At 48.2% G+C, this 24,125-nt stretch overlaps 1 protein-coding gene across 5 annotated transcripts in view; it reads right to left on the bottom strand.

The window, feature by feature from the left end:
* The window catches only part of CIC (capicua transcriptional repressor), a 2,254,744-nt gene that overhangs the window by 1,551,207 nt on the left and 679,412 nt on the right, over positions 1 to 24,125 (bottom strand). For all 5 annotated transcript variants that reach the window (XM_069640957.1, XM_069640955.1, XM_069640959.1 and 2 more), the window contains exon 8: positions 11,828 to 12,030. In XM_069640957.1, the coding sequence (XP_069497058.1) occupies positions 11,828 to 12,030 (203 nt within the window). The remainder of the gene's footprint in view (positions 1 to 11,827; positions 12,031 to 24,125) is intronic.

Here is a 24,125-nt window from a genome sequence, read left to right as displayed (position 1 = left end):
CAGTTTAATATAGCATCTAGGAGGTAGAAAGAGTGGAAATATAGGGCATAGACTAGGCGCTCTTAGGCCATTTTGGTGGTGAATCTTGCAGTAACAAAATATATTCATGCATATATGTACATTATGTATTGTTGTCCTGGCATCACATAATGAAATTCAATATTAAAGCTTTTTTGTCAAGTTATTTCCAGTTGTATTCTGACTGGCTCATTAAGGTACTAAGCATACACTTTTTTTAGCTAATCGGGATGGAAGACAATCATTAATGGACACCCGTAATCACCTTAATTGTAGTACCATAAGGATGCGGAAGAATCTTTTTCCACGAAATGTGAAACACGTATTGGGTGCAGGAGGAGAGGTTTATTAGGTTTGTTGCAACATGTGAACAGAAGACAAAATTGGAAGTACATAGCACTATAGAAATATAATCTAAATCCAACACATTTTTTAAAACAAACATGAATATAACATTTTGATTGTGAACTCCGACAGTTTATGTAATTAATAATTGTACTATGAAATATTAAATATCACTTTCAACATCTAGTTGGGTTGTTGTTATTTAAACAATGTATCTTTGTACTAGCGCATTGGTATGCAAATTGTTTGACTCAACACCTTGTCAGTTGTGGCCAGCGGGGAGAAGGGACTGTCAATTTGAACTGTCTGAGAAGAGTTTAGTGTTGAGGGAGATAGCAGGCTAGACCAATGGGAGAATCTAGCAGAGATTCTGGCCCCGATACGACCAATGCCTCACAAATGCCTTGCCTGCCTCGATGGGCAAGTGTCTTAACAAGCCACTCAGAACTCCACCTGAAGCTTGAGGCATCTCTCAAGCTCGTCAACGAACAGGTTAAGGAAGGAGGAAATGGGTTACTGCAGCCCCTAAATTGCAAGCAATCCTTCCTCTGAACAAAAATGTCTTCACTCCTGTAACTCTTAGCAGGTAGCTCATGGTAATGTCAGGAGTTTACAGACAGGGATGTCACGGACCGAGAGAATAGCGAAGGGGAATGCGCTCATCTTACAAGCAAGGCAGCACTAAGCAGTGTTGGTTCATACTCTTCCCTCACCAACGGCAAACCAGACTCAAAATGCTGTAGTCCTTTAGATCTTGGGTTCTTTCTGATGGATAGAATTCTCCCAAGTTTCCCCACCAAACACATAAAAGGCATTTCAATCTCCCTCTCCCAATGTACTACTAATGCTACACCCCAACACCACCCCGCTCGTATTGCTTACAGAGCCACATACAGCGAGATTGCCAATGGTGGCAGAAGGGCTTGTTAAAGTCCACTTACATTCCATTACATCACATATGTTCTTAACGGTGGCAATACCAAGAACTCCTGTAATGTGTTCCAAATTATCAGGCTTGAAACTTATCTCCTAAAAATAAAATTCTATATAAAGTTTCCAACAGCAAAATGCAATATTTTGAAATACTGGAAGCGCGAGTTGTCCAAAAGTGAGTATTCAATACAAGATGTGCTGACATTCTGGGGTAGAGAGGAGATATCCTATAATAGGCTTATATGCTGAAATGTAATTGTTAGGAAGGAACAAGTTGCTTACCTGTAACTGTTGTTCTCCAGCATGGGTCTGGCATGGATTCACATGCTCATGAATATTTCCCGTCAGGCTGGGAATCCTCGGTAAAGAAAGAAAATCATTATCAGTTTTGTTTCTGATCTGTCTTTCTTAGTAGTAACCAATCACTGATCTCTGGGTCATACTGCCCCCAGCCAATGACTGCCCTCTCCCTAAGCCCCTCCCCTAGCAGCCATCCTCAGATTTGGTAGCACGTAAAGTGGCAGTATGACCAAGTGAAGAGCCGCAGAGGGGTAGGAGGAAGGGTTTGCATGTGAATCCATGCCAGACCCATGCTGGAGAGCAACAGTTACAGGTAACTAACTTGTTCCTTCTCCAGCATGGGGTCTGGCATAGATTCACATGCTCATGAATATAAGAATACATAGCAGTAAACACATGCACAACCACGGAAGGTGGCAAAAGGCTCAACATTAAGTATTACATAAACTCAACATTAAGCAACTCTTACCTCCTCACCAGGCCCACCTTCAGGCAAACAGGTTGCGCAGCACTGCTGGGCCGACTCTGGACTCCTCCCTGGAATCCCAGTCGACGCAGTACAATCTAGTGAAGGTGCTTGCCAACCTCCACGTAGCAGCCCGCAGATGTCCAGCAGGGACATACCAGACAAGAACACCGTAGTAGCAGCGATCGCTCTGGTCGAATGGGCTCTTGGACGACCGGGCAACGGTCGGTTGGCCAACCGATGACAGTGCATGACGCAGCCGGAGAGCCATCTGGAAATGACAGCCTTCGAGAGAGCCTTTCCTTCGTTCACAGGTTCAAAGTTCACAAACAGCTGTGAGGTCTTCCGAACAAAAACTCTTAGTTCGGTCCACGTAGAACTTAAGCACTCTAGCTACATCCAGCGTGTGCAAAGTCCTCTCGGCCAGCGACGAAAGCGACAGAAAGAAAACTGGCAACACCAAGGGCTCGTTAAGATGGAAGTCCGACGGCACCTTAGGCATGAAAGAGGGGTGCGTCCTCAGTACCACCCTCGTATCGTGAAAAGTCAAGTATGGAGGCTTGCAGGATAGGGCCTGAATCTCTCCCACGCGTCGTGCAGAGGTGATGGCCACAAGGAACGCTGTCTTCCAACACAGGAACTTCAATGGAGCCGAATGCAAAGGCTTGAATGGCGGCCCCATGAGCCTGGTCAGCACCACGTTGAGCTCCCACACCGGGGCTGGAGCCTTCACCGGCGGGAACGATCGGAACAGTCCCTTCATAAATTCCTTCACCAGTCGATGAGACCACAAGGACGGTCGTCCTGTAGTTCTGGTGTATCGGGAGATCGCTGCCAGATGTATCTTGATGGAAGCGTGAGCTAGTCCAGTTTTGGCCAGCGACAGTAGGTATGGTAGCACTTGAGGTGCCGTAATCCGTAGGAGGGTTGATCTTCTGTGCATGGCACCAGACAGAGCACCTCTTCCACTTATGTCCGTAGCACTTGAGAGTTGAGGACGCCCTGGCCTTTGCAAGAACCTCTCTGCAGTCAGCCAGGATATCGTACCCTCCAAACTCTAGTGCTGCAGGAGCCAGGCCTGCAAGTTCAGCGACTCCGGGTCATGATGAAGAATGGCACCTCCCTCTCTGGAGAGAAGATCTGCGTCCGTCGACAGCTTGACTGGTGGGTACGCAGAGAGGTCCAGTAGGTCCGGGAACCAGATCTGTCTCGGCCACGCCGGTGCGACGAGGATCATCCTGCACTGGGACCTCTTGAGCTGGCCGATGAGTCGAAGCAGCAGCGGCAATGGAGGAAACGCGTACAGGAACAGGCCGTCCCAGGGGAACGAGAAAGCATTGTCCATGCTCCTCGGCTGGGGAAACCTGCTGGCGAACCTCTGGCACTTGGAGTTCGTCACCGTCGCGAACTTGTCGATTTGGGGTTTGCCCCATCGTTGGAAGAGCCGATCGACTTGATCATGGTGTAGTTCCCACTCGTGGCACGAGCGCAGCTCCGTGCTGAGTGAGTCGGCAATGGTGTTTTTTATTCCTGCCATATGGAAGGGAACCAGAAACATCCCCTGGGCGACGGCCCAGTGCCACAGATCCTGGGCCTCCTTGGATAGGGCTGGGGATCTGGTGCCTCCCTGCTTCCGGATGTAGAACATCGTGGTGGTGTTGTCGGTGAAGATCCTCACGACCTTGACCTTAAGCGACGGGAGGAACGACTTCAGCGCCCAGAACACGGCGCAGAGCTCCAAGATGCTGATGTGGAGAGACCTCTCCTCCGGGAGCCAAAGGCCTCTTGCGTGGAGATCTCCGGTGTGTGCACCCCATCCCTCCAGGGAGGCGTCCGTCGTCACCGTCTCCTGATGTGCTGGGGTCTGGAAGTCCGTGCCCGCCGTGAGGTGCGCACGGGTGCCCCACCACTGAATCGCCCGACGGAAAACCTCGTTGAGCGGGATCTGGTCTTCAAAGCTGCCCGCCGCTTGCATCCAGCGGGCGTCGAGGAACTCCTGTAGAGGATGCATCCGCAGCCTGCACAGGCGCACTTGGTAGATGCATGAGGACATCATTCCGAGGAGGGACTTGATGGATCTCACCCTGGCCACGTCCGTGGCTAGCAGGCGCTGCACCTTGCCTAAGATGGTCATCGTCCTTTCCTCCGATGGAGACGCCAATCGTTCCACTGTATCGAGCTTCGCTCCCAGAAACATTGCCACCTGTGACGGAACCAAATGGGATTTCGGGTAGTTGGAGAAACCCAGCTCCGTGAGTAAGCGGACGGTCTTCGCCGTGTGCTCGACGGCGAGTTCTCTTGTCCTTGCATGGATGAGCCAGTCGTCCAGGTAGGGGTAGACGTGGATCCCCTGCAGGCGCAGCCGCGCCGCCACTGGTGCTAGGCACTTGGTGAACACCCTGGGTGCCGACTTCAATCTGAATGGCAGAGCTCTGCATTGGTAGTGGCGTCCTTGAACTACGAATCAGAGGAACTTTGTGTCCTTTTAGGATGGGGATGTGGAAGTAAGCATCCTCCAAGTCTAACGATGATACGAAGTCGCCCTCCTCCAGCTGTCCCAGCACGTGCTGGAGAGTGACCATCCTGAACTTCTGTGCCTTGATGTATTTGTTCAACCGACGGAAGGTCCAGGATGGGGCGCCAACCGCCTGTCTTCTTTCTGACGAGGAAGTATCTTGAATATACTCCAGAGCCCCGGAGCCTCTTGGGGACGAGCTCGAGGGCACCTTTCTTGAGCATCGCCTTTACCTCCAACAGCAGTTGAGGGATGCGATTTTCCTTCCTGGCCACGGGAGGAATGCAGGGACACTTCTTTAGGAATTTGAGAGTGTGCCCGTGGGCCAGGGCATCCAGCACCCAGCGGTCGGTGGAGATGGACTCCCACACGCTGACGAACTTCGCCAGCCGCCCCCCCACCAGGGTGCTTCGGTGGGGGTCCGACGCTACGGCCGGTTCAATCTTGCTTGGAGGCAGCCTTGGCGCCGACGACGGGATCCTCCTTGTTTGCCATGACCTCTGTAGGTCTACTGGGATGAGGAGCAGGCCGCCTGGCAGTACGTAGAGGAATCACCGCCTGATCCCTTGGAGGTCCCCTGTCTGCCTCCGGCACTCCGAAAGGGCAGTCGTTGCTGAAGGACTCCCAGGGCTCGGGCAGTCTCTGTGTCGGCCTTGATGACCTGCAGCGACTCATCCACCGGTTTCCCAAACCGGTTGTTGCCGTCGAACGGCATGTCCAACACCCTGGTCTGCACATCCTGACGGAAGTCTGTCGCCTTGAGCCAGCTTTGTTGTCTAAGGCAAACACTGTTGCCTAACTGGCGAAACCCGGTGTCGGCAATGTCCGTTGCCACCGTTATGGCATGGTCCGACGCCACCTGACGTTCCTGCAGAATCTCTAAGGCCTCCGCCCTCTTGTCATCTGGTAGGAAGTCCAGTAGGGGAGCCATCTTGTACCATAGCTGCCTGTCGTAACGGGCCACAATCGCTAAGGCGTTAGCCGCTTTAATAGTCATTGCCGCCGACGAGATGACCTGTCGCCCCATGGCGTCCAATTTCTTTCCTTCGCCGTCAGGTGTGGAAGTGGAGGTTGAAGCTGTCGCCCCTGCCGCCTTCTTCTTGGCCGCCGCTGAGACGACCGAATCCGGCGTCAGCTGAGCCCTGAGGCACAAGGGGGCGGCGTCAGGGACCCAGTACTACTTCTCGTACCGGTCCCTCTTGGCAGGCGTCGTAGACAGGTTCTTCAGGACCGCAAGTCCCAGATATCGTCGAGTAACTGTACCGCGAGGACCGTCTTTCTCTTGGCCTCTTGCCGTTGATAGAGGAAACCTTCCTTCTTCTGTTCCTTGGGGCAGAGCTGGAAGAGCTTGGATGCACTGGCGATCATGGCGTGAAAGGAGCCAATTTCATCGGGCGGGGAAGGCCCAGGGGGTGGTGGTGGAAGATCCATCCTGTCGTCACCACCATCGTCATCCGCCCCCGCTGTCGTGTCCGTTGCCGTGTCATCCCTGGGATCCGGAGAGGGGGATGAAGGCTCCACGGGCCGTGAGGGCATGAAGGGCAGGGGGCACGAATTCTCCTCTGCTTGCTCAGAGGGCTTCCCGACGGGCCCGGTTCTGGATCGTCCGCCGGGGTTCGTGGTAATATCGTCCTTATCTCTGTGCATAAGGTTTGGATCGCCATCAAAATGGCCGCCGAGTTGTCCTGAGGCTCGGGCAATGGCTGCGACGGCCACCCTCGGCCGAATCCTTCGAGATCGACCGGGGCCTCTCCAAAAGCTTACCCGGGTTCTCGGATTTCCTCTTCCCCGAACCAGAGCGTTGGTTCGTGGTTGATGGTGCCAGGGAAGGTGCGCCCTGCCTGGCAGCCGAATGAGCCCGACCGTTTGGTGCTCCCGGTGCCCGTGGACTCGCGGTGCTTAGCCTTCTGTTGGGCCCCCGTCGCCGGGGCGCCCTCACAGGACTTAGAATACCGCTCTGACCTTTTCTTCTTGTCACCTGCTGGGCCCTTCTCCAGCCAGCTGGCGAGGTGGGAATGACGATCTCTCATGGTCCGTTCCGATAGGTTCTTGCAGAACGCACAGTCCTTCTCCACGTGCGTCTTGTCCTCATGAAGGCAGTAGAGACATCTCGAATGCTCATCCTCCTTGAAAACATTCTGTAACCCGCATCCAGGGCAGTTCCTGAACAGCTTGGATCCGGGCGTCGAGCTACCCTTGTCCTGGGCCGCGTTCATTGTAGCCCTCAGATCTTCTGGAATCCTCCAATAAGCGCCACTCGACGAAAACTTCACCCTTGAGGGGCGTAGGAAATTCCGAAACGGGTCCCCGTTGATCGGAAGAAGAAACGGTGGAGCTTGAGGCTCGATTTAACCGAAAAATTAGAAAATCTCCTTGAAATAGCGCGAAAGCGCAGCAAAAGCTCGAGTGCTATAGCACGAGGACTCCCAATACTTGAACGCGCAGTAAAAATCTGAGGATGGCTGCCAGGGGAGGGGCTTAGGGAGAGGGCAGTCATTGGCTGGGGGCAGTATGACCCAGAGATCAGTGATTGGTTACTACTAAGAAAGACAGATCAGAAACGAAACTGATTTTTTTTTGTTTACCGAGGATTCCCAGCCCGACGACGGGGAATATTCATGAGCATGCGAATCCATGCCAGACCCCATGCTGGGGAAGCTCTTTCTTCAGCCCCACATGTAGGACAAAGATACAACAACCTTAGTTTACAGGGTGTCCATTAGAATATAGTGATTCCTTAAGTGGCAGAGTGTTAGGCAGAGTTTGTATGCAGTACCCTTTCGGACCGCTACACACAACTATGACTACAGGTGTAAGCAAACCAACCTTTGGTATAAGTCTGTCCTACACAGTTTTGGTAGCGGAGCTGAGCAGCCAGGCTTATCTCAAGAGGGGAATGTGAGCAGTAATGATGTTACACAGAGGTCTACAATCACAAGTGTTCAAACAAACTCTTACACTCAAGGTTTCTTTGATAAATACTTATTAATGTATCTGTCAGTTATAAAACATTCATAAGGAGGCAATTATATAAACACACAAATATAATTCAATGCCATTTCAGAATACTTTTCAAGAGGAGTAAAATGCAAAAGGTTATTAGAACATGAAAGATTACAAGACAGTGTAGATATTTTGAGTTCACCAGAAAAGACAATTGAATAGGCTAGGCCAAAGTCAATGGGCTAAAGTCTTGGATAGGACAAAGCGGTTCTGGTAGCTCAACTGAAAAGTGTCTGCACAAGTTCTTAGAAGTCTTTTGTAAAAAGAAGAATCATATGTTGGGTCACAAGCTGATTAGGCCTGCGAGTTGCGAAAGTTTCAAGCACTTTCACTGCGAGAGGCAAGTACTCTCAGTCTTGATTTCACAGTACCTTACAATGAAGAAAAAGATGCAGCTGATGACTTCTGTTCCTGCAGATCTCGCTATTCCTGAGCCTCAGTCGTGGGGACATGAGGGAGGATGTCGGGGGACTCCTGCACTGGGACTGGTCAAAAAGTGGCAACTGGCAAACTTCGATTCCGGTAGCTGTAAGTAAAGCACAAAAACTGGTGTCCCTCTCCCTGGTTATTCGGTTTCCTACAGCACTCTGAGGAAAATACAACCAGCTCCGAGATTGGTATCCAGGTGGCTTACTGTCGAGTTGATTGGTCCCACCAACTCAAAGGGAGAAGTCGTCCTTGCACGGCTTCTCTGTCGAGATGAACTTGGCAATTTCGGACCTGCAGCAGGGTTTCACCTGGCAAACCAACGGTCCAGGAGTTGCAGCAGCCATCCTCTTCCAGCTCATCTTCGGTTCTTTCGTTCCAGTGGTCGACTCTGCCTTCCAAGCCAAGAGACTCGCCTTTTATTCAGTTCTCTCCCATTTATTCCAGCTTAGCTGCCACTCGCCCAGCAGGGTGGCTGTCCTTGCCAGACAGCCAGCCAGCCAATCACCACAGAGTGCATTTGGGTCTCCTAGGAGACTAAGCACAGGGAGTTTCGGGCACCTCCCTCACTTCCTGCCCACCCCGGACACTCAGGTGCCAGAGGCGGTCTTCACTCCCGAAGCCCGCCAATGGTGATGAAACTAAGGGACCAAACTAGGTTTGACGCGCAGAGACAAACTCTAGTAGGACCTTTCCAAAAAGAAACGTCGAAAAAAGACCGGGACCTGTTTTTACAGAGGGGGCTCAGACGGCATCTTGAAAAACATGGCTCCCACGATTTAACGTTACCGGAGCTACCAATAGTTTGCGGTCGGGAATAATCATGGTAGTTGGTTGTAAAACCACTGCCACCAGCCATTCTGAGAGGAAAGGGTAGCATTTGACTGCTACATGAGTATCTAGACAGAGGGGATACCAAGTAACCCCTCCAGCACTCTATTGTACGGTAGGTTGTGCTGCGTCTAGGAATTTAAAAAGACTAGTTAAGTCAATTTCACTTTACTTACTCTGGAAAAACAGTAGTTTATCCCAGATAAGGTATTTAAACCTTGGGAAAGCCTGAAAGGCTTCCCTGTGCCACTGCACTGAGGGTGCATAGTGACACAAATGAAAAGATGATGCCTATGGAGTTGTTTAAACTCCATAACCAAAGAAAGCAAGAGTAAAACGCACATCAAAATAAATGAGAGAGTGGGAAAAAGGCTCACGCTCTCCAGGTAAAAAAGAAATCAAGTCCTCAAAATCCAGCAAAATTGCTGGGGGTCTCTAAGGTGAAGGGAATTAGCACATTTTTGAGAATTCTCCCTTACACAGAGCAATCAAGGGAACCTGTAATGAAGGAGAACGATCGCTTAGAAGGTACACAATACACATACAATAAGGGAAGATCCACAAAATATATTCATCAAACTATCGTCTTTAAACAGAAGAGGGGATAACTACATTTACTGGTAACTAACTGTCCAAGAATAAAGTATACTTCAGAGTGTGTGGCCCAATAGGGTCCCACACGTGTCCACAATGAAGGATGGACCAAACTGGTACTTTCAAAGGACCCTCAGGCCTCTCTAGCTTACAATCCTCACACCCAACATTCACACCAATAAAAGATCAGCAACAGTGTGACTGGTTGAGCGGGATGAAGGGATTTCTATTTTGATTCCAATGGCCGAATGTTGTCCTAAAGGCCAATATGCAAGGACTGCAGACTGAGCCACCCATGCTGTCGAACCAGAATGAAGGGACTCCAAAGAGGCCTCCAGATGAAAAAGAAACATTGCAACAGCATGCACTTTGAGATTTCAGCGTTGTCCAGAGACCCGCCATGCAGAGTCTGCAGCTGGAGACCAATACTGGAACAACAGGATCAAGAACCAATAAGTCAGTGGCCCCCAAAGAAGATAAGATGATGGCCTTAAGGCTCAACCTCCCCTCCCCTGCCCCCAGCCTTGTCAATTTTGAGATTGTCGAGAGAATCAGTAACAGCACAAGCTTAGGTATCCACTGGAAAGCGGTGTCTGCAACTGAGGACATAAGGGCCTAGAAATGGAACTGAGATCTTTGATGAAGTCGGTAGATCCCAAGGATATCCTGAAGATTGAGCACATCACAGCAGTGTAGTTTCTGAAACTACACTCTGGTAACCACTAAAGTCAGTATAAGTGGTGGTAAGGCGCACATATTGCAGAGAAACCCACCAGAGATCCCCAGGCCAGAAGAACAATGCCAGAGCCCTGCTAGACAAATCCAAGTGACAAAGTGTGCAGTAAAGATGACAGCAAAGTTGGGCATCTTAAGGAACAGCGTGCCCCTGCCTCAGGGTCCATGTAACTAAGGTACAGGCAGAAGCTAAAGGGGAGCAAAAATGCCAAGTAGAGTGTAGGAATCTGACTGGTTGCACAGGATCATAATGAGCGAGTGTCAGGAAAGATTTCTCTTTTGGCAACTTTAGCTCCATAGTTCTTACGGACCCCCAATATTTTTGCTTTGATTTTTAACGTGTTCTGACATTTTGAAGTAAAGGGAATGAGCACCGAGGATGGGAGTGACTTGGGGTATGAAAGAATTATTTTAGGGATTCTAGGGCCACTTTTTAGGGCCCCCAACATTTTGCTTTATTCCGCTTTTATTTTTCTGGATCACTGACTTCTTTTTGGGAGCCAGAGGGACTTCTCCCGAGGTGCCCCTGCCATCGCAACTCTTTTTACCTTACCTAAGGTATACGGTATCAGGTCACCTCTAAGGCGCACTGTTGCTGGTGTGCCTCTCAGGGACTTCAATCGACTGACACAATCACACACCCACAGCAACCAAGTACAGTTGCCAGGCACTGGACTTAAACAAGGTTGCACTAACCTCAAAAATTCCTTTTTGCAGTTTCTTTTGCCTATTTGGGCAGTCCCTTAAACGTTCTGCTGTTTTTCTGGCTTCCAAGACTAATTGGTTGCGGTCATTGGTACTTCTACTCAGGTCCCCCCTGCAACTCAATTATGATGTGCTGCCTTTATACAATGTTGGCAGCCACCTGCCCTTATTAAGCTGACTACCAATGCATTTTAAAAGGTCCTACACCAAAAGCATTTTGTTTCCGGCTTTTTGTTTGGGCCATGAAGAATGGCCAAAATGGCAGAACCCAGAAAGGCACTTGTGTGATATTTATCTGGCTTAGACTGGATGAGAATCGCCAGGCAACTCAATTCACATTGTGCATGTCCATGAGTGAATGGGTCTGGTTGGCCAATCTTCAATGGAGGGATGCCAAAACTTTGAAACCTGGACAACTATAGATTGGTTGGCAGTGCTTACTCTGCGATATTGTATGTCTGTATAACTAAGCAGAATCAGGCCGATGTACATATTTTGCCAGAACTAATCCCAAAACCTTAAGTTACTTTGGTTGCTGCGATTCCTGGGGCTTGTTTACAGCATCCTTCAGCATGGGAAGCCTTGCTTTTGTCTCATTTGCCCTGTTCTGTCCGTTTTCTAGTTTCTATTGACACATTTGTAATCTCTTTGTCTATTAAATATAAGGGGGGAAAAGCAGCATGTTCTTTATTATACTAAAGGTACAGTATAATTTGACCTTGCTGTGCTAAAAAATATGCTATTTTAAGATTATAGTCATCTATATGTATATTGTTGCATGAGTAATTTTTCAAAAAGGCAAGATGTTGAAGGACCATGTAAAAGTGTACAATAAGGTGACCAAGTGTCAACAGGAACCTGTGTGAATGTTTCAAAGCGAACACAAGAGGATGCAGCTGTACAAGAGGAAAGATATTGGTCTATGAGCGTGTGTGAAAGCAAAGCTTTAGACTTACCTGTGTGAGCTCATGCAGAGCCTGGCTGTCCCTCTCCATTCGGTCGGTGCTGTGGATCCCACTGTGTGAAAAGGCACGTGGTCTTGTCAGCTGGGCTATAGAGGTGGCATGCACTTGGTGTTCTCCTGCAGGGTGCCCCACCATCACAGTTCCACTTTTGGGGTCCATCAAACTTGCTGGAGCAGACAGCATTTCAGACGAGACTAAAAATAGAAGAGAAGTCATGCATGAGCTGCAAAACCACAAAGGCCCTTGCACATAAGTGCTTCCAGGCAAGGGGAGTCCAAAAACTGAACCTGCCCAGTTACTGGGCCACAAAGTATCTGTTACCAATCATCTACACCTGCCATGCCCAGAGTCATACAATTGGCCATGTCCTTATCTATGGCAGCCCTCAAACTAGTGATCTCTGTCCACCCAGACACTCACAAGCATCCTACACAGCCACAGAATTAGTTTTTTAAACATGCAATTACTTTAAAGCACACCAATAGGTTTCCTTTAGGCCACTTTGAAGAGTTTTCGGATCAGTTTTGGAGTCAATTCACTTAGCATCAGATAGGTGCAGTAGAAGGGAGTGGGATCCAGGTGATGGCCATGTGATTCGCCAGTGTCATTAAAAATAAATCTATTTTGGGCATACAAACTATGTTATGTGTTCAAGTTTGAATCCACATCCCAGAAAGTTTTGGAAGCCACTCATTTGGTGCTGCCAAAATTTGTGGGGTGCTGGGTCCACGGCGGTGAATATCAGCTGCGGCAGGAATCGGGAACGTGGTTATCAGCGTTCTCCTAACTAGAGTATTTTCTAACCGCTGGTTCTGTGAGCAGTGTTCAAAACCGCCAGTGATTAAGGAACGTATTCAAAGCAGTGTTCCTATTCTTCCATTGTTTGTTTATTTATTTGTTGTGCGCGCCGGACCCAGAGGTATTAGGGCGCAGGTAAAAAGAGAACTTACAGCTTAGTTACAGGAGTTAGGAGAGCAGTGGTAAAGGCAGGTTACCTCAAGGTTACAGGATGAAGGTAATCAACATAGAACACGTAAAGTATCATATGGGTGTGGACAACATGTCGTAAATTTACAGATATTTACATTTTTAACAAAACTAAATCAAAAATATATTGCATGTAGACAGGAAGGCTAAGTTAGTGCGGTAGGGAGGAGTAGGTTATATATCTTTCTCTATGAGCCATTTAATTATGCTCTTTCTGAATTTGGTAAACGTTTGGTCAGATCTGAGTGTGTGTGGCAGGGAGTTCCACAATTGTGCTGCCCTAACTGCGAAACTGGACCCTCCAATGGTGGAGAGTTTGAATCCTGGCACTTGAAGACAGTTTGGGTTGGCTATTCTTGGGGTCTGATGAAGTTTTTTTTAATGAATCGTTTAGTTAGGTAGCGAGGGGCTTTGTCATTTAGGCATTTGTAGATGTGAAGGTCTTGTGAAGGTGAATGTCTTCATTCACACGCCAGAAATAATTTAAGGTAACCTTTGGAACCTACTACTTTTATTATCATCTTCATTTGGGTTATATTCATTTCTTCAGTTGGATGTTAAAATACAGAAGTATTTAAGGGCCTTGGACCTGCTTCCCCAGAAGAATGGAGTATTTACTTTCCTCATGAATACGGATATAGATTGGATAACATTGTGCATGGAACTTTGGGACGCTAACCGGGTGTGCACCAACCCGGCTCTAGCGTGACCCTCATGTCATTCGGGATTAGATTCCCTACTAACCTTTCCTTCTCCCAGTCGTTTCCGGATTGGATTATTTATGTTCTACACAAATTCTTGCAGTTCCTTCACCACAGGTTAGTGTGGGTTCTACAGGGGCATATAGTGTATGTACATCCATAACCAGATACTTATAGGTCTTTTTATTTTACAGATTGATGCTTGTTCTCCCTCTTGGCCCTTTCCATTGATCCCTCAATCTGTCGGTTTACATATTAGAGTGCCTTATCAATTGAAAGGTCTCTTATTGAACTACTAGTCTTCTTTCTGGTATTCTTCACAGTGGAGCACGAGAAACAGCAGGCTCATCACGTATCCTTTTATTAAGGTCCGACCTGACCCCTCGTATCCTTTACAACTATTGCGAGTTTGGTTGGTATCTGATTGTGGTTTTAAATAACCCAGACCCTGTGCATGACATGAGCCAGGGCAGCAAGGAGAAGACGCCTGGGTGTCCTGTGGCGATCATAAAGGGAGGCCGGGCAGAGCACACATCCCGTCCCAGTGAGCGCTGCTCATCACAAACGGGGAAGTCGGGCTCCTGAAGAAGTGAGGGGGTGACAAAGCCAGGAATAGAGAGAGCGCCTCGGAGGGGAGAGACTCAGAGGAGGGCCGATGTGAGTGAGAACCAAGCTCCAGTGTGGGAAGAAAAGCAAAGACCCCCAGAATGGGGAAAGAGAGAGAACCAAGCTCCAGTGTGAGGAGAGAACCCAACAGCCTGAGAGTGGTGGAAAGAAAAACAAGCCCTGGTGTAAGGAGAGAAGCAAGAAACCCCAGAGCGGGAAAAACAGAGTTAAGTGCAGATTGAGGAGAAAAGAGACTGAAAAAGTCTCCCTTGAGGAACAGAAACCAGTCAAAGAAGCCCCCCCCCCAGGAAGTGAGAAAGACTAACAATCTGAAGGGGTACTTGTTAGGGCAGTTTTTCTGAAGTCCTACCAAAACGTCATAAAAACTATCTCTGAGGCAATACAGATCTCCAACTCTTAGTAGAAGGCTGTACCACCCAAGAACGTTGGTAGCACGGACAGAGCAGCCAGGCTTATCTTAGGAGGGAGAGAGGGCTGTAGGTAAGCACAAAGAACCTGTATCATGCAAGTGGCTATAACAAAACAATTGCACCCTGAAGTATTCTAAAAATAAATGGTTTACTTTAAATACAATCAGGGCAAGATAATTCTTGTAGAGAATAAGTACCATCAGCAAACAAACACTTATTTTTTAGTTTTTTAATTATTATTTTTTTATTGTAACATTTATTGTAGTTTAATTCAAAAGAAAGAAAAACTTTTTGTTACATTTCCAATTCCAATTCTAAAATCCTTCCTTCATTAAATGAGTTCAAAAAATGTCACTCCATGTAACTTCAGAGCGTCCATAAAGTTTATTATTGCACAAGTCAACTTAGTGTTGGATCCTGCAATTAGGTAACACCACCATTCGTCCATGTTTCCCGACAAGGGTGCGAAGTGTGCTAGATGTAGACTACGCTGTGCTGAGATTGCTTCGCAATCCAGAATTAGATGCTTCACAGATTCTGACCCAACAAACACTTATAAAAAGCAATACAATTACACATTTAGAATAGCACACCTATTCATGAAGAGTAAAACCAATTATTAGCTTTAGAGTTACATTCAGTAATCCAAGGGCAGTAGACCCTACGGTCTAGAACACAAGGTGTGTTCCAGGTGACTGCTTCAACAGTAGTGGGTCACACTACCAATTGTTACAGAAAATGACAGTAATGACAGATCCACCGTTTAACTAGTAGTGGCGTGCACCAACAATTGTTGCAGTAATACTTTTCTGAATAGTGAAATACAAATTCATGGAGCAGTATGAACTTTCAACTAAATTTAGGATAACTACAAGTTATACGAGGTGAGTAAAACCTAATGCTGTAATAACCGATTACATTTGCTTTTCAGATTGCGAAACACAGCCTAAGGTAAGCAATAACTTTCCTACACTGTTTTAGGGGTGCCCTAAGCAGACCAAGGTAACCAAGACCTTAATTAAGACTTTTTAGATATGCTCTCAGCAGAAAAGGGAGAGCAAAGCCCACAGTACACCTATTTGGAATAGAACACAGCTATTTAAGGCAAGTAGAAACCCAATGTCAGACTATTTTAGAAATGCTCTAAAGAAAGTCAGGGAAAGCAAAACCTAGTTGGTGAACTTCTACAATTATTCCGAAAGAAATAATAAGGTGAAGCCACCTGTTACATTTTGGAAGATCCAATTGGGGGACCCAATTCACAGGCAAGTAAATTAACCTAATACTCTTTTCAGAATGGCAGAACACAATCAAAGTTAAGTAAGAACTTTGAAACTGCTCATATTTCAAAAGGGACAGTTACCAAACCAACTCATTTGCAAGCAAGTACTTTGTAAAACTGGTTACATTTCAAGGCACAGGCCCACACCTTCCAAGTACTCCCTAATTTTGAAGCATGGGTGTTCTCAGTGGCAGAAGGGGGACACTAGTGGTCTGCTGGAAAACATTTGGCAGGCCAAGATGGGCACAGAATGCTGAAATGACCGAGTTCCACAGGAAAGCTCTTCAAACAAGTAAGTACTTTACTTCAGAGTTGCAGAAAGGGTCCAGGGACTTCACAGAAGAACCCTAGAGGGATTCCAGCATTGGGGCTGGCGGCGAAATGAATGCGCAAACTCCCAATCACATGTATCACCCCCAACACTTCACAGGAATCACACAAGACTTGAGGTAAGTAATACCCAAGCCAACACAGTACCCCAGCAGTAAAGAGGAGTTTGCAGGTGGACGTCTTTAGGATATGCAGCACAGGACGCGGTCCTTGGATTCTTGGTAGTGGAGACTGAACACAGGACACTGGATGGGAACTTGTAGCAGGGAACGGCAGGGAAGACGTACATAGAAAATTTTCATCAAAACTGCTGCATACCTCTTGATTTTGGCACTGCTTGTTCCCCAACAGGAAATCTTCCCTCCCTATTGACTTTGGCAAAGCTCGTTTCCTCCCAAAACCTGTACTGAAGAACTGTTCTAGTTGGGGAAAGACTGCCTAAGCCTTATAAAGAGTTGGTACAGTGTTGCTTACCTGTTATAGAAGGTTAATATCATTCTTCATTTACCTGCAACAAAACACTGCTGGGATAGTCTAAACAGTGCTTTTACTGACTACATTGAAGTACTTCATGCTTGGTTACAAGAGTACATTGTGATTTACTCACCTGCTTTATTTCTTATTGTCGCGTGTTTGATGTTATTAGTTGATACAGCATTTCTTTTCACACTTAATTGCCTTGTGAATAAGTGTGTAATTGTTTCTTTGAATCTATGCATGTTCTGATTTTCTTGTACTGACTTACAGCTCATATTCCTCAACCTAAAAAAAGCCCGGCTGCTCTGCCACTCTACCAACCTTATACAGGCCTATAGAAGAGGTTGCGGCACTGAAACCAAGAGTTAAGTCCTATAAAGTCTAACCCTGGTTGGACTTTAGAAAACGAAACTAACGTGATCTTTGGCAGTGCCCCACCAACACTGGGAGCAATGCCAAACAAATTGTTAAAATAGATTATTGGCAGAAAATAGGGCAAGATTGTACGTGATTTGCATCTACTTCATCTTTGTCGATAACTTATTGGGAGAACATGAGTAACAGGGAATATGAACCTTATTTGGATATCACAAGGCCCACGTTTCTGCGGTCACTATTTATTAAATTAACGTTCAGCATTCTCCCAATGGCTGCACTAAGGAACATTTGGAATACTGTTGAATGAAAATAAATGTTGGCATTGTCGAGAAAGGGTTGAGTCACTGGAACATTTTCTGTTAACATGTCCACTGTATCTCAAATATAGACAAATGTATTTGAAAGCAAAATTTGTGTGGTTTGGTTTAAGATCATTAAATGAAGCAATGTTACTTTGCAGAAGGGCGACTACGCTCTGAACGTTTTTGCAGTTGTCGAATAGGTCTACAGATCTTGGCTGAAAAGAACTGCATTTTTGAAGCTATCTTTGTGAGGAAAAGTTCTCTCAATTGAAATGCAACTATTTGACTAATATGCTGTTGTGGTTGTCTTCCCTTTACGTACGACAAATGAAAGGATAAGGGGATTACAATGGGGACTATTTTATGTACTTGCATTTTTAGGGCTTGGGATGCTGGGGTTTAAAAAGGTTTACATTTGTACGTCGTTTACATTTTATTTTCATCATTGTGATATGTTATTTTTACCAGGCTTTTATGGCAATCTGCCGAAATAAAGTATTTGACTGACTGACAATATTTACCAAAGTTCTCTCATAGGAATCAAGGGGGCTTTAAATTGAATAATTAAGTGTAGTTATAGAGTTACACGAGTACGTTGTTAATGTAGAAATTACAGGTTTCCAAATAAAAGGAAAAGTAGCTTCCAAACATGGATGTCTATGGGGACCCCATACAGGATTCCTATATCCAGGTCCTACTACCAAAGGAAAAGCCATGGTAGCTGCAGAGTTTGTGCCATTTAGGAATCAATGGGGGAAGGAGGTGTCCACAAAATGGATATGCATCTTTTATGCATCCCACCACCATGAACTCAAAGAAAACACTCTCTGGTAGGACTAGCACAAAGTCCTCACTCTGGATGGTTGAGGACAGCAACAGGCCCTCAGCTTCCTCGAGCATGGTTGTGATCTTCAGTAATGTGAAGGACAAAACCAGTTTTTCCCACTGACTTAAGGAAAGGAGAGATCATGATGGCAGGAGTGATACCCTTCATGAGCCTTCAAATGTAAAGGGGAACGCACAGTTCCTAGCAAATGGATCCAGTCCCATCCCCAATGGAGGATAACCCCATATGGTATGGTGGAAATAAGGCAGGACATAGAACAAGTTGTTCCCACTTGTTCAAAGGAGGAACCTGTGATGGCTTCCCCCTCTACCCCCTGACTAAAAGAGGAGAGGTGAGCTTTTCCATCCTGGGGTTGGCTTTGGCAGCACTTGTCGCAGCAATAGATTCCAGATGTCACTCTGTAGCCTCTGGTGCTTTTGCGTCTTATTTCCAGTGGTCTACCTGTCGAATGGCTCCTCATCCCCCACCGAACAGCAGTGGAGACACTGAACATACAAGGGGAGCCTCAGGTGGTACAACCTCGTGTATTAGGGACTTCACAAATGGTTCGGCATCTGATATGATTTCATCAGACCAATAAAGCAAGAATAGAAATCTGTCCTTGCGTGCATTCCCATAGGCCTGATGTGTCGTGAGTGCTAATACTGTGAGAAACCTGAAGGAGTCTCACCCACTAGTCCCCGGGGATCTGTCATCCAGGTGGCCAGGATATGGCCATCACTTTTGGATCCAGTTTCTGGGGGTGGACCAGTTTGAGAAGATCACCTGGGTGAGGGGTCTTCGGAGAGTGGGACACCGGATGGCGAGACGCAGCATCCCCTTCCCTGTAACACCTTTACCCCATCCTACCAGGTAGGATATTTAGGAGCTCAACACGACCACTTTCACAACACAAACACTTTCTCACAGACAGCTCACTATGAGAGAAAACGGACTAACACCCGAGCAGTATACCAGACGTGTCCCAATACAATCAGCAATTACTGACCATCTCACACAACAGACTTCCATTGACTTTCCCACACAAAAAAATGGCGGATCACGAGAGCACACCCTGAGTGAGAAAGCACATGAGGAAACAGCAGTTCCAAAATGGCAGTTTAAGACAAGGAGAAAGACGGCAAAACAGAAGGGGATCACAAGGAGGGAAGTGCCCTTGACCTTTTCTACAAAGAACCAATACTTTTCACGAAACCTCGAGAATAGAAGGCGTAAGTCCAGGAAACAAGGCTGAAGAATCCTGCATTGTGTGTCTGAGGTACCCGGGGCCCTCCTGCGTTGATAATCAAGGAGGGGAGAATTGCATGCTGCCGTGGTACTGTCCTTGGCTCCAACAACAAAGCAGCATCAGTGAAATCAACATAGCTGGTGAGTTGGGGAGTCCGATCGGTGTTGAAGCCAAGGGTGCAAGCAGGACCATTGTACAGTGTATGAAATGCATGTGATAACCAATGCGAGTAAAATTGAACAGATGAATGATTGAATTTGAAATCTAAGAAACAATACTGTGACAGAGTGGTACAGCAGCGCGTGCATGCTCATTCAAAGGTCTTTTTAAGGTATACAACAGAGTTGACAAAGGTAAAAGAGTGGCAAAGAACTGTACATCGAAGTGGTCCTGTGGCGGGTCAAGCAAAATCCTGAGTACAATCGAAAGTTTTCGATGTGGATACTGCCAAGAAAGTTGATGACAAAGTAGACAAAGTTGGTCCGAGCCTGAATGAGGGAGATCAATTGAAAGCTTTGGGTTAAAGCAAGTTTGTGTTAAAGTGAATTAAATTGGTCCAGGCCTGGTGCAGGGAGACTGATTGTACACTGATAACGGATTTGAGCCCGGCTGAAGGGGATGCAGGGTGAGCCGTGAATCACCCGAGAAACTGGATACATGGAAAACCTACGAGCATTGTGTTAAAGGGGACCTGAGCCCGGCTGAGGGGGATCCAAGGTGAATAGTGAATCACCTGAGAAATTGAGTATGTTTACAATCCTAAGAGGGAAGGAACATATTTTTTTTCGTCGCATCAGGCCCTTTCTTACCAGGATGCGGAGGAGGATAAAACGCTGGAAGAATAACCTTCTGGCTTAAATGAAATTCCGACACCACCTTCGGAAGAAATGAAGGACGAACTCTAAGGACAACCCTGTCCTTGTGAAACACAGTGAAGGGTGGCTTAACTGAAAGTGCCTGTAACTAGCTCATTCTGCGAGCGGAATTGACCGCAATTAAAAATACAGTTTTAAGAGTTAGCAGTCTCAAAGAGCAGGAATGCAAAGGCTCAAACAGAGCACCCATTAGAAACTTGAGAACAAGGTTCAAATCCCAACCGGGCACCTGGCAAGGTGACGGAGGGAACACATTAGTGAGCCCTTTTAGAAACTGAGAAATTAAAGGAATTTTAAAATAAGAACACTCTTCAGATGAGCGCTTAAATATAGACAGTGCCGCAGGGTAACCTTTAACGGTACCCACTTGCAGGCCCTTGTGGGCCAAAGAAAGCAAAAAAGACAGAACCACAGGAATGTCACATGAAAAAGGATCCACATTCTTAACCCTGCACCAGTCGCAGAACTTTCTCCAACGGCAACGGTACAGGGACTTTGTTGCTGGCCGTCTGGCCGAAAGCAACACCTCCATCACGTCTTCAGGGAGGTCCCAATCCTTATACCTCAACCTTTCAGAAGCCAAGCGTGAAGGTTGAGGGATCTGACCTCTGGATGGAGAACCCGACCCCCATCCCGTGAGAGCAGATTGTCTTGGTAGGGAAGACGTGGACGGCAGATGGACAAGTCGAGAAGGTCCGAGTACCACGTCATCCTGGCCCATGCCAGAGCAATGAGGATCATCCGTGAACCGAACCTCTGTAACCTCCGCAGCACTTGCAGAATGACGGGGACTGGAGGAAACGCGTATAGCAGTGGGAATGACCACTCCACTACGAACGCGTCTCCTAAGGCTCCTCTTGGAGGAAATTCCCGCGAGCAGAACCTTTCGCACTTCCGGTTGACACTGGAGGCGAAGAGATCCACTTGAGGGGTCCCCCAAAGGGCGAAGATCTCCAGGAGAATCTCCTGAGCCAACTCCCACTCGTGAGAGATCGCGCTCTGCCTGCTCAGAGCGTCCGCCGTCTTGTATTCTTCTCCGGCCAGATTAACTGCCGAGACCAAAATTTCCTGCTGGATTGCCCAAAACCAGAGCTGCATCACCTCCCTGCACAGAGGAAGTGACCCTGCATCCCCCCCTTTTGTTGAGGCAGTGCATGGCCACTGTGTTGTCCGTCAGAATCAGGACATTCTTTCCTCGCACAGTCGGCAGAAAAGCCTTCAGGGCAAGGCTGACGGCCCTCAGCTCCAACAGATTGATATGGAGTGTGGACTCCGACGGAGACCAACGACCGCTGACTCAACTCGTTGGCATGAGCTCCCCATCCCGTGAGGGATGCGTCCGTCACGATCGTCATCTCCAGCCAGGGTAGCCAAAATGGAGCCCCCTTCATCAGATTGCCTTTGACGGCCCACCACAGAAGGTCCTGGGCGACAGAGGGCGGAACCTGAACAGGGTCCAACATCCTGCCGGAGGACTGAGACCACTGGAGCTTGAGTGCCCATTGCAAAGATCTCATCCGCAACCTGGCCTCTGGCACCAGAAGAATGCAGGATGCCATGAGGCCGAGCAATCTCAAGAACTCGAACACAGGGAGACTCTGGGCATGTTGGAACTTGTGCACCATCTGCTGAATGTGATGAGCGCTCACCTGGGGAGGAAAAGACTGCCCTTGGGACGTGTCGAGCACTGCTCCGATGTACTGGAGCCTCTGAGTTGGCATCAAGTGGGACTTCTTTAAGTTGAGGGAGAAGCCCAGCTTGTGGAGGGAGTGGCAGGTGACGGACAGATGATCCAGGACCTGCTCGGGAGAGCGCACCCTGATCAACCAATCGTCCAGGTAGGGGTAGACGTGAATCCCCCCTTTCCTGAGATACGCTATCACCACCACCATGAGCTTGGTGAAGACCCTCGGGCGGAGGTCAATCCGAACGGCAGGACCCGAAACAAAGTGCGAGTCACCAACCGTGAACCTCAGGTACTTCTTGTGCTTTGGATGGATCGGTACATGAAAATAAGCGTCCTGAGACGTCGAGAGACACCAACCAGTCCTGAAGTTGAAGGGCCTGGAGGACTTGAGAAAGAGGAACCATCTTGAACTTGTCCTTCATGAGGAGTTTGTTCAAACCGCGCAAGTCCATGATGGGGCTCAAACCCCCTGTCTTTCTTGGAAATCAAAAATTAAGGGGAATACCATCCCTTGTTCCTCTCCGCTACAGGCACCAGTTCTATGGCGCCTTTCTCCAGCAGGGATTGAATTTCCTGCGCAAGGAGCGGATCCGGACTCTTCAAAGAGATTCCCTGGTGGATTGTCTTGAGGCCTCTGCCGGAAAGGAAGACAGTAGCCGTGGGTTATGATCTCCAGAACCCACACATCTGAAGTAATGGCGCGCCACTCTGCAAGATGCTGCGCCAGCCTTCCCCCCAACCGGCGAACCATGGGACATGGCCTCATGACTGAGCTGAAGCGGCTGCGGCGTTGCCTGAGGGCAAAGAGGCAGCAGCCCGAGCGGCCTTGGCACCTCGAGTACCTTGTTTGCCACTTCTGGCACTCCTACGGTGGCCCCTTTGACTGGCAGCTCCTCTCGCTTTACCAAAAGGATGAGTAATAACAAAAAGGAACCTCCCCTCCATTGCGGTCCCCTAGGACGAAAAGGAGGAGGTTGGCGAACTGCAGCGCCCAACGACTTTGATGCAGCTTTGGAGGTCTGCAACCTCTCAAGGCTCTCGTCAGCCTTGCTGCCAAAAAGATGTTCTCCGTCAAAGGGCATGTTGAGGAGCCAGGCTTGCACATCAGGAGCAAACCCCGACTTCCGCAACCACGCAAACTGCGTATTACGGTGCTTGCCGTCATGGACCGGCTGATGCAATCTGCCATGTCCAAACCCGCCTCACACATGGCATCCTTGCCATCCTGAACCATGGCAAGGAAACCGTCCCCTTCAGGAATATGTTCAGGCGCTAAGGAAACACAGTTCCACAGAGTGCATGTGAAACGTGACAAGGCACATATGGAGTTGGCCGCCTGAAGCGCCATACCCCCTGAAGAAAACACTTTCTTCGCCCAGCCGTCAAAACGCTTGTCATCCCTATCTGGAGGGATGGTAGGATACGACGCCTGCTTTGCTGGGGCCGTAGCAGCTTGCACCACCAAACTCTCCGGAGTGGGGTGCATGGTCAAGTAGCAGGGGTCGCTACTGGCTCGGCGGTATTTTCGCGGCAAAGACTTGCCCACTGCCGGGAGACTCTCCGGAGCAGTCCAAGCTGCCGCCACCCTACTCTGTAGAGCCAAATGAAACAGCAGTACCGGGTCAGTTGGTGGACCTTGGTCGAGGATATCTGTGAGGTCATCCTGAAGAAAATCCCCTGGGGGAGCAGACCACCCCAAGTACTCTGTGACCCTTGATATAAGGCGCTGGTACGATGAGTGGGCATTGGTGCCAGTCTCAGGCCTACATAACTCCACCTCCTGAGAGGTGTCCAGACCACTGGCGTCGTGCAGTGACTGATGCAGGTCCTCAATCTGACTATGTCCCGAGATAATCTCATGCCATCATCAGAGCCGTCATCCACCTCCGAAATGTAATCAAGATGGTGGAAAGTGGGCACAGAATAGGGAACAAAGCCATGCTTGGCCTTGGCCAGAGCCTTTCTAGGGGGTTCCACCGTACCCCGGGGTAACCCCGTCGAAACAGCCTCGAAAGGCGTCGAGTGAATCGGCGTCGAACGCGGCACCGACCGCGTCGACACAGGCCTCGAGGGAGGAGCCCCGAGCGTGTCCTTCGACAGCCTGGGCGCCGACAACTTCCTCGGAGGCGGAGCCTCGAGTGAGACCCTCGACAACCTC

Source organism: Ambystoma mexicanum, chromosome 1q (genome assembly GCF_040938575.1).
Source record: "Ambystoma mexicanum isolate Mex_15411 chromosome 1q, UKY_AmexF1_1, whole genome shotgun sequence".
Lineage (NCBI taxonomy): Eukaryota > Metazoa > Chordata > Amphibia > Caudata > Ambystomatidae > Ambystoma > Ambystoma mexicanum.
The sequence above is the reverse complement of the archived record's forward strand: the minus strand, read 5'-3'. Positions and strand labels throughout refer to the sequence as shown.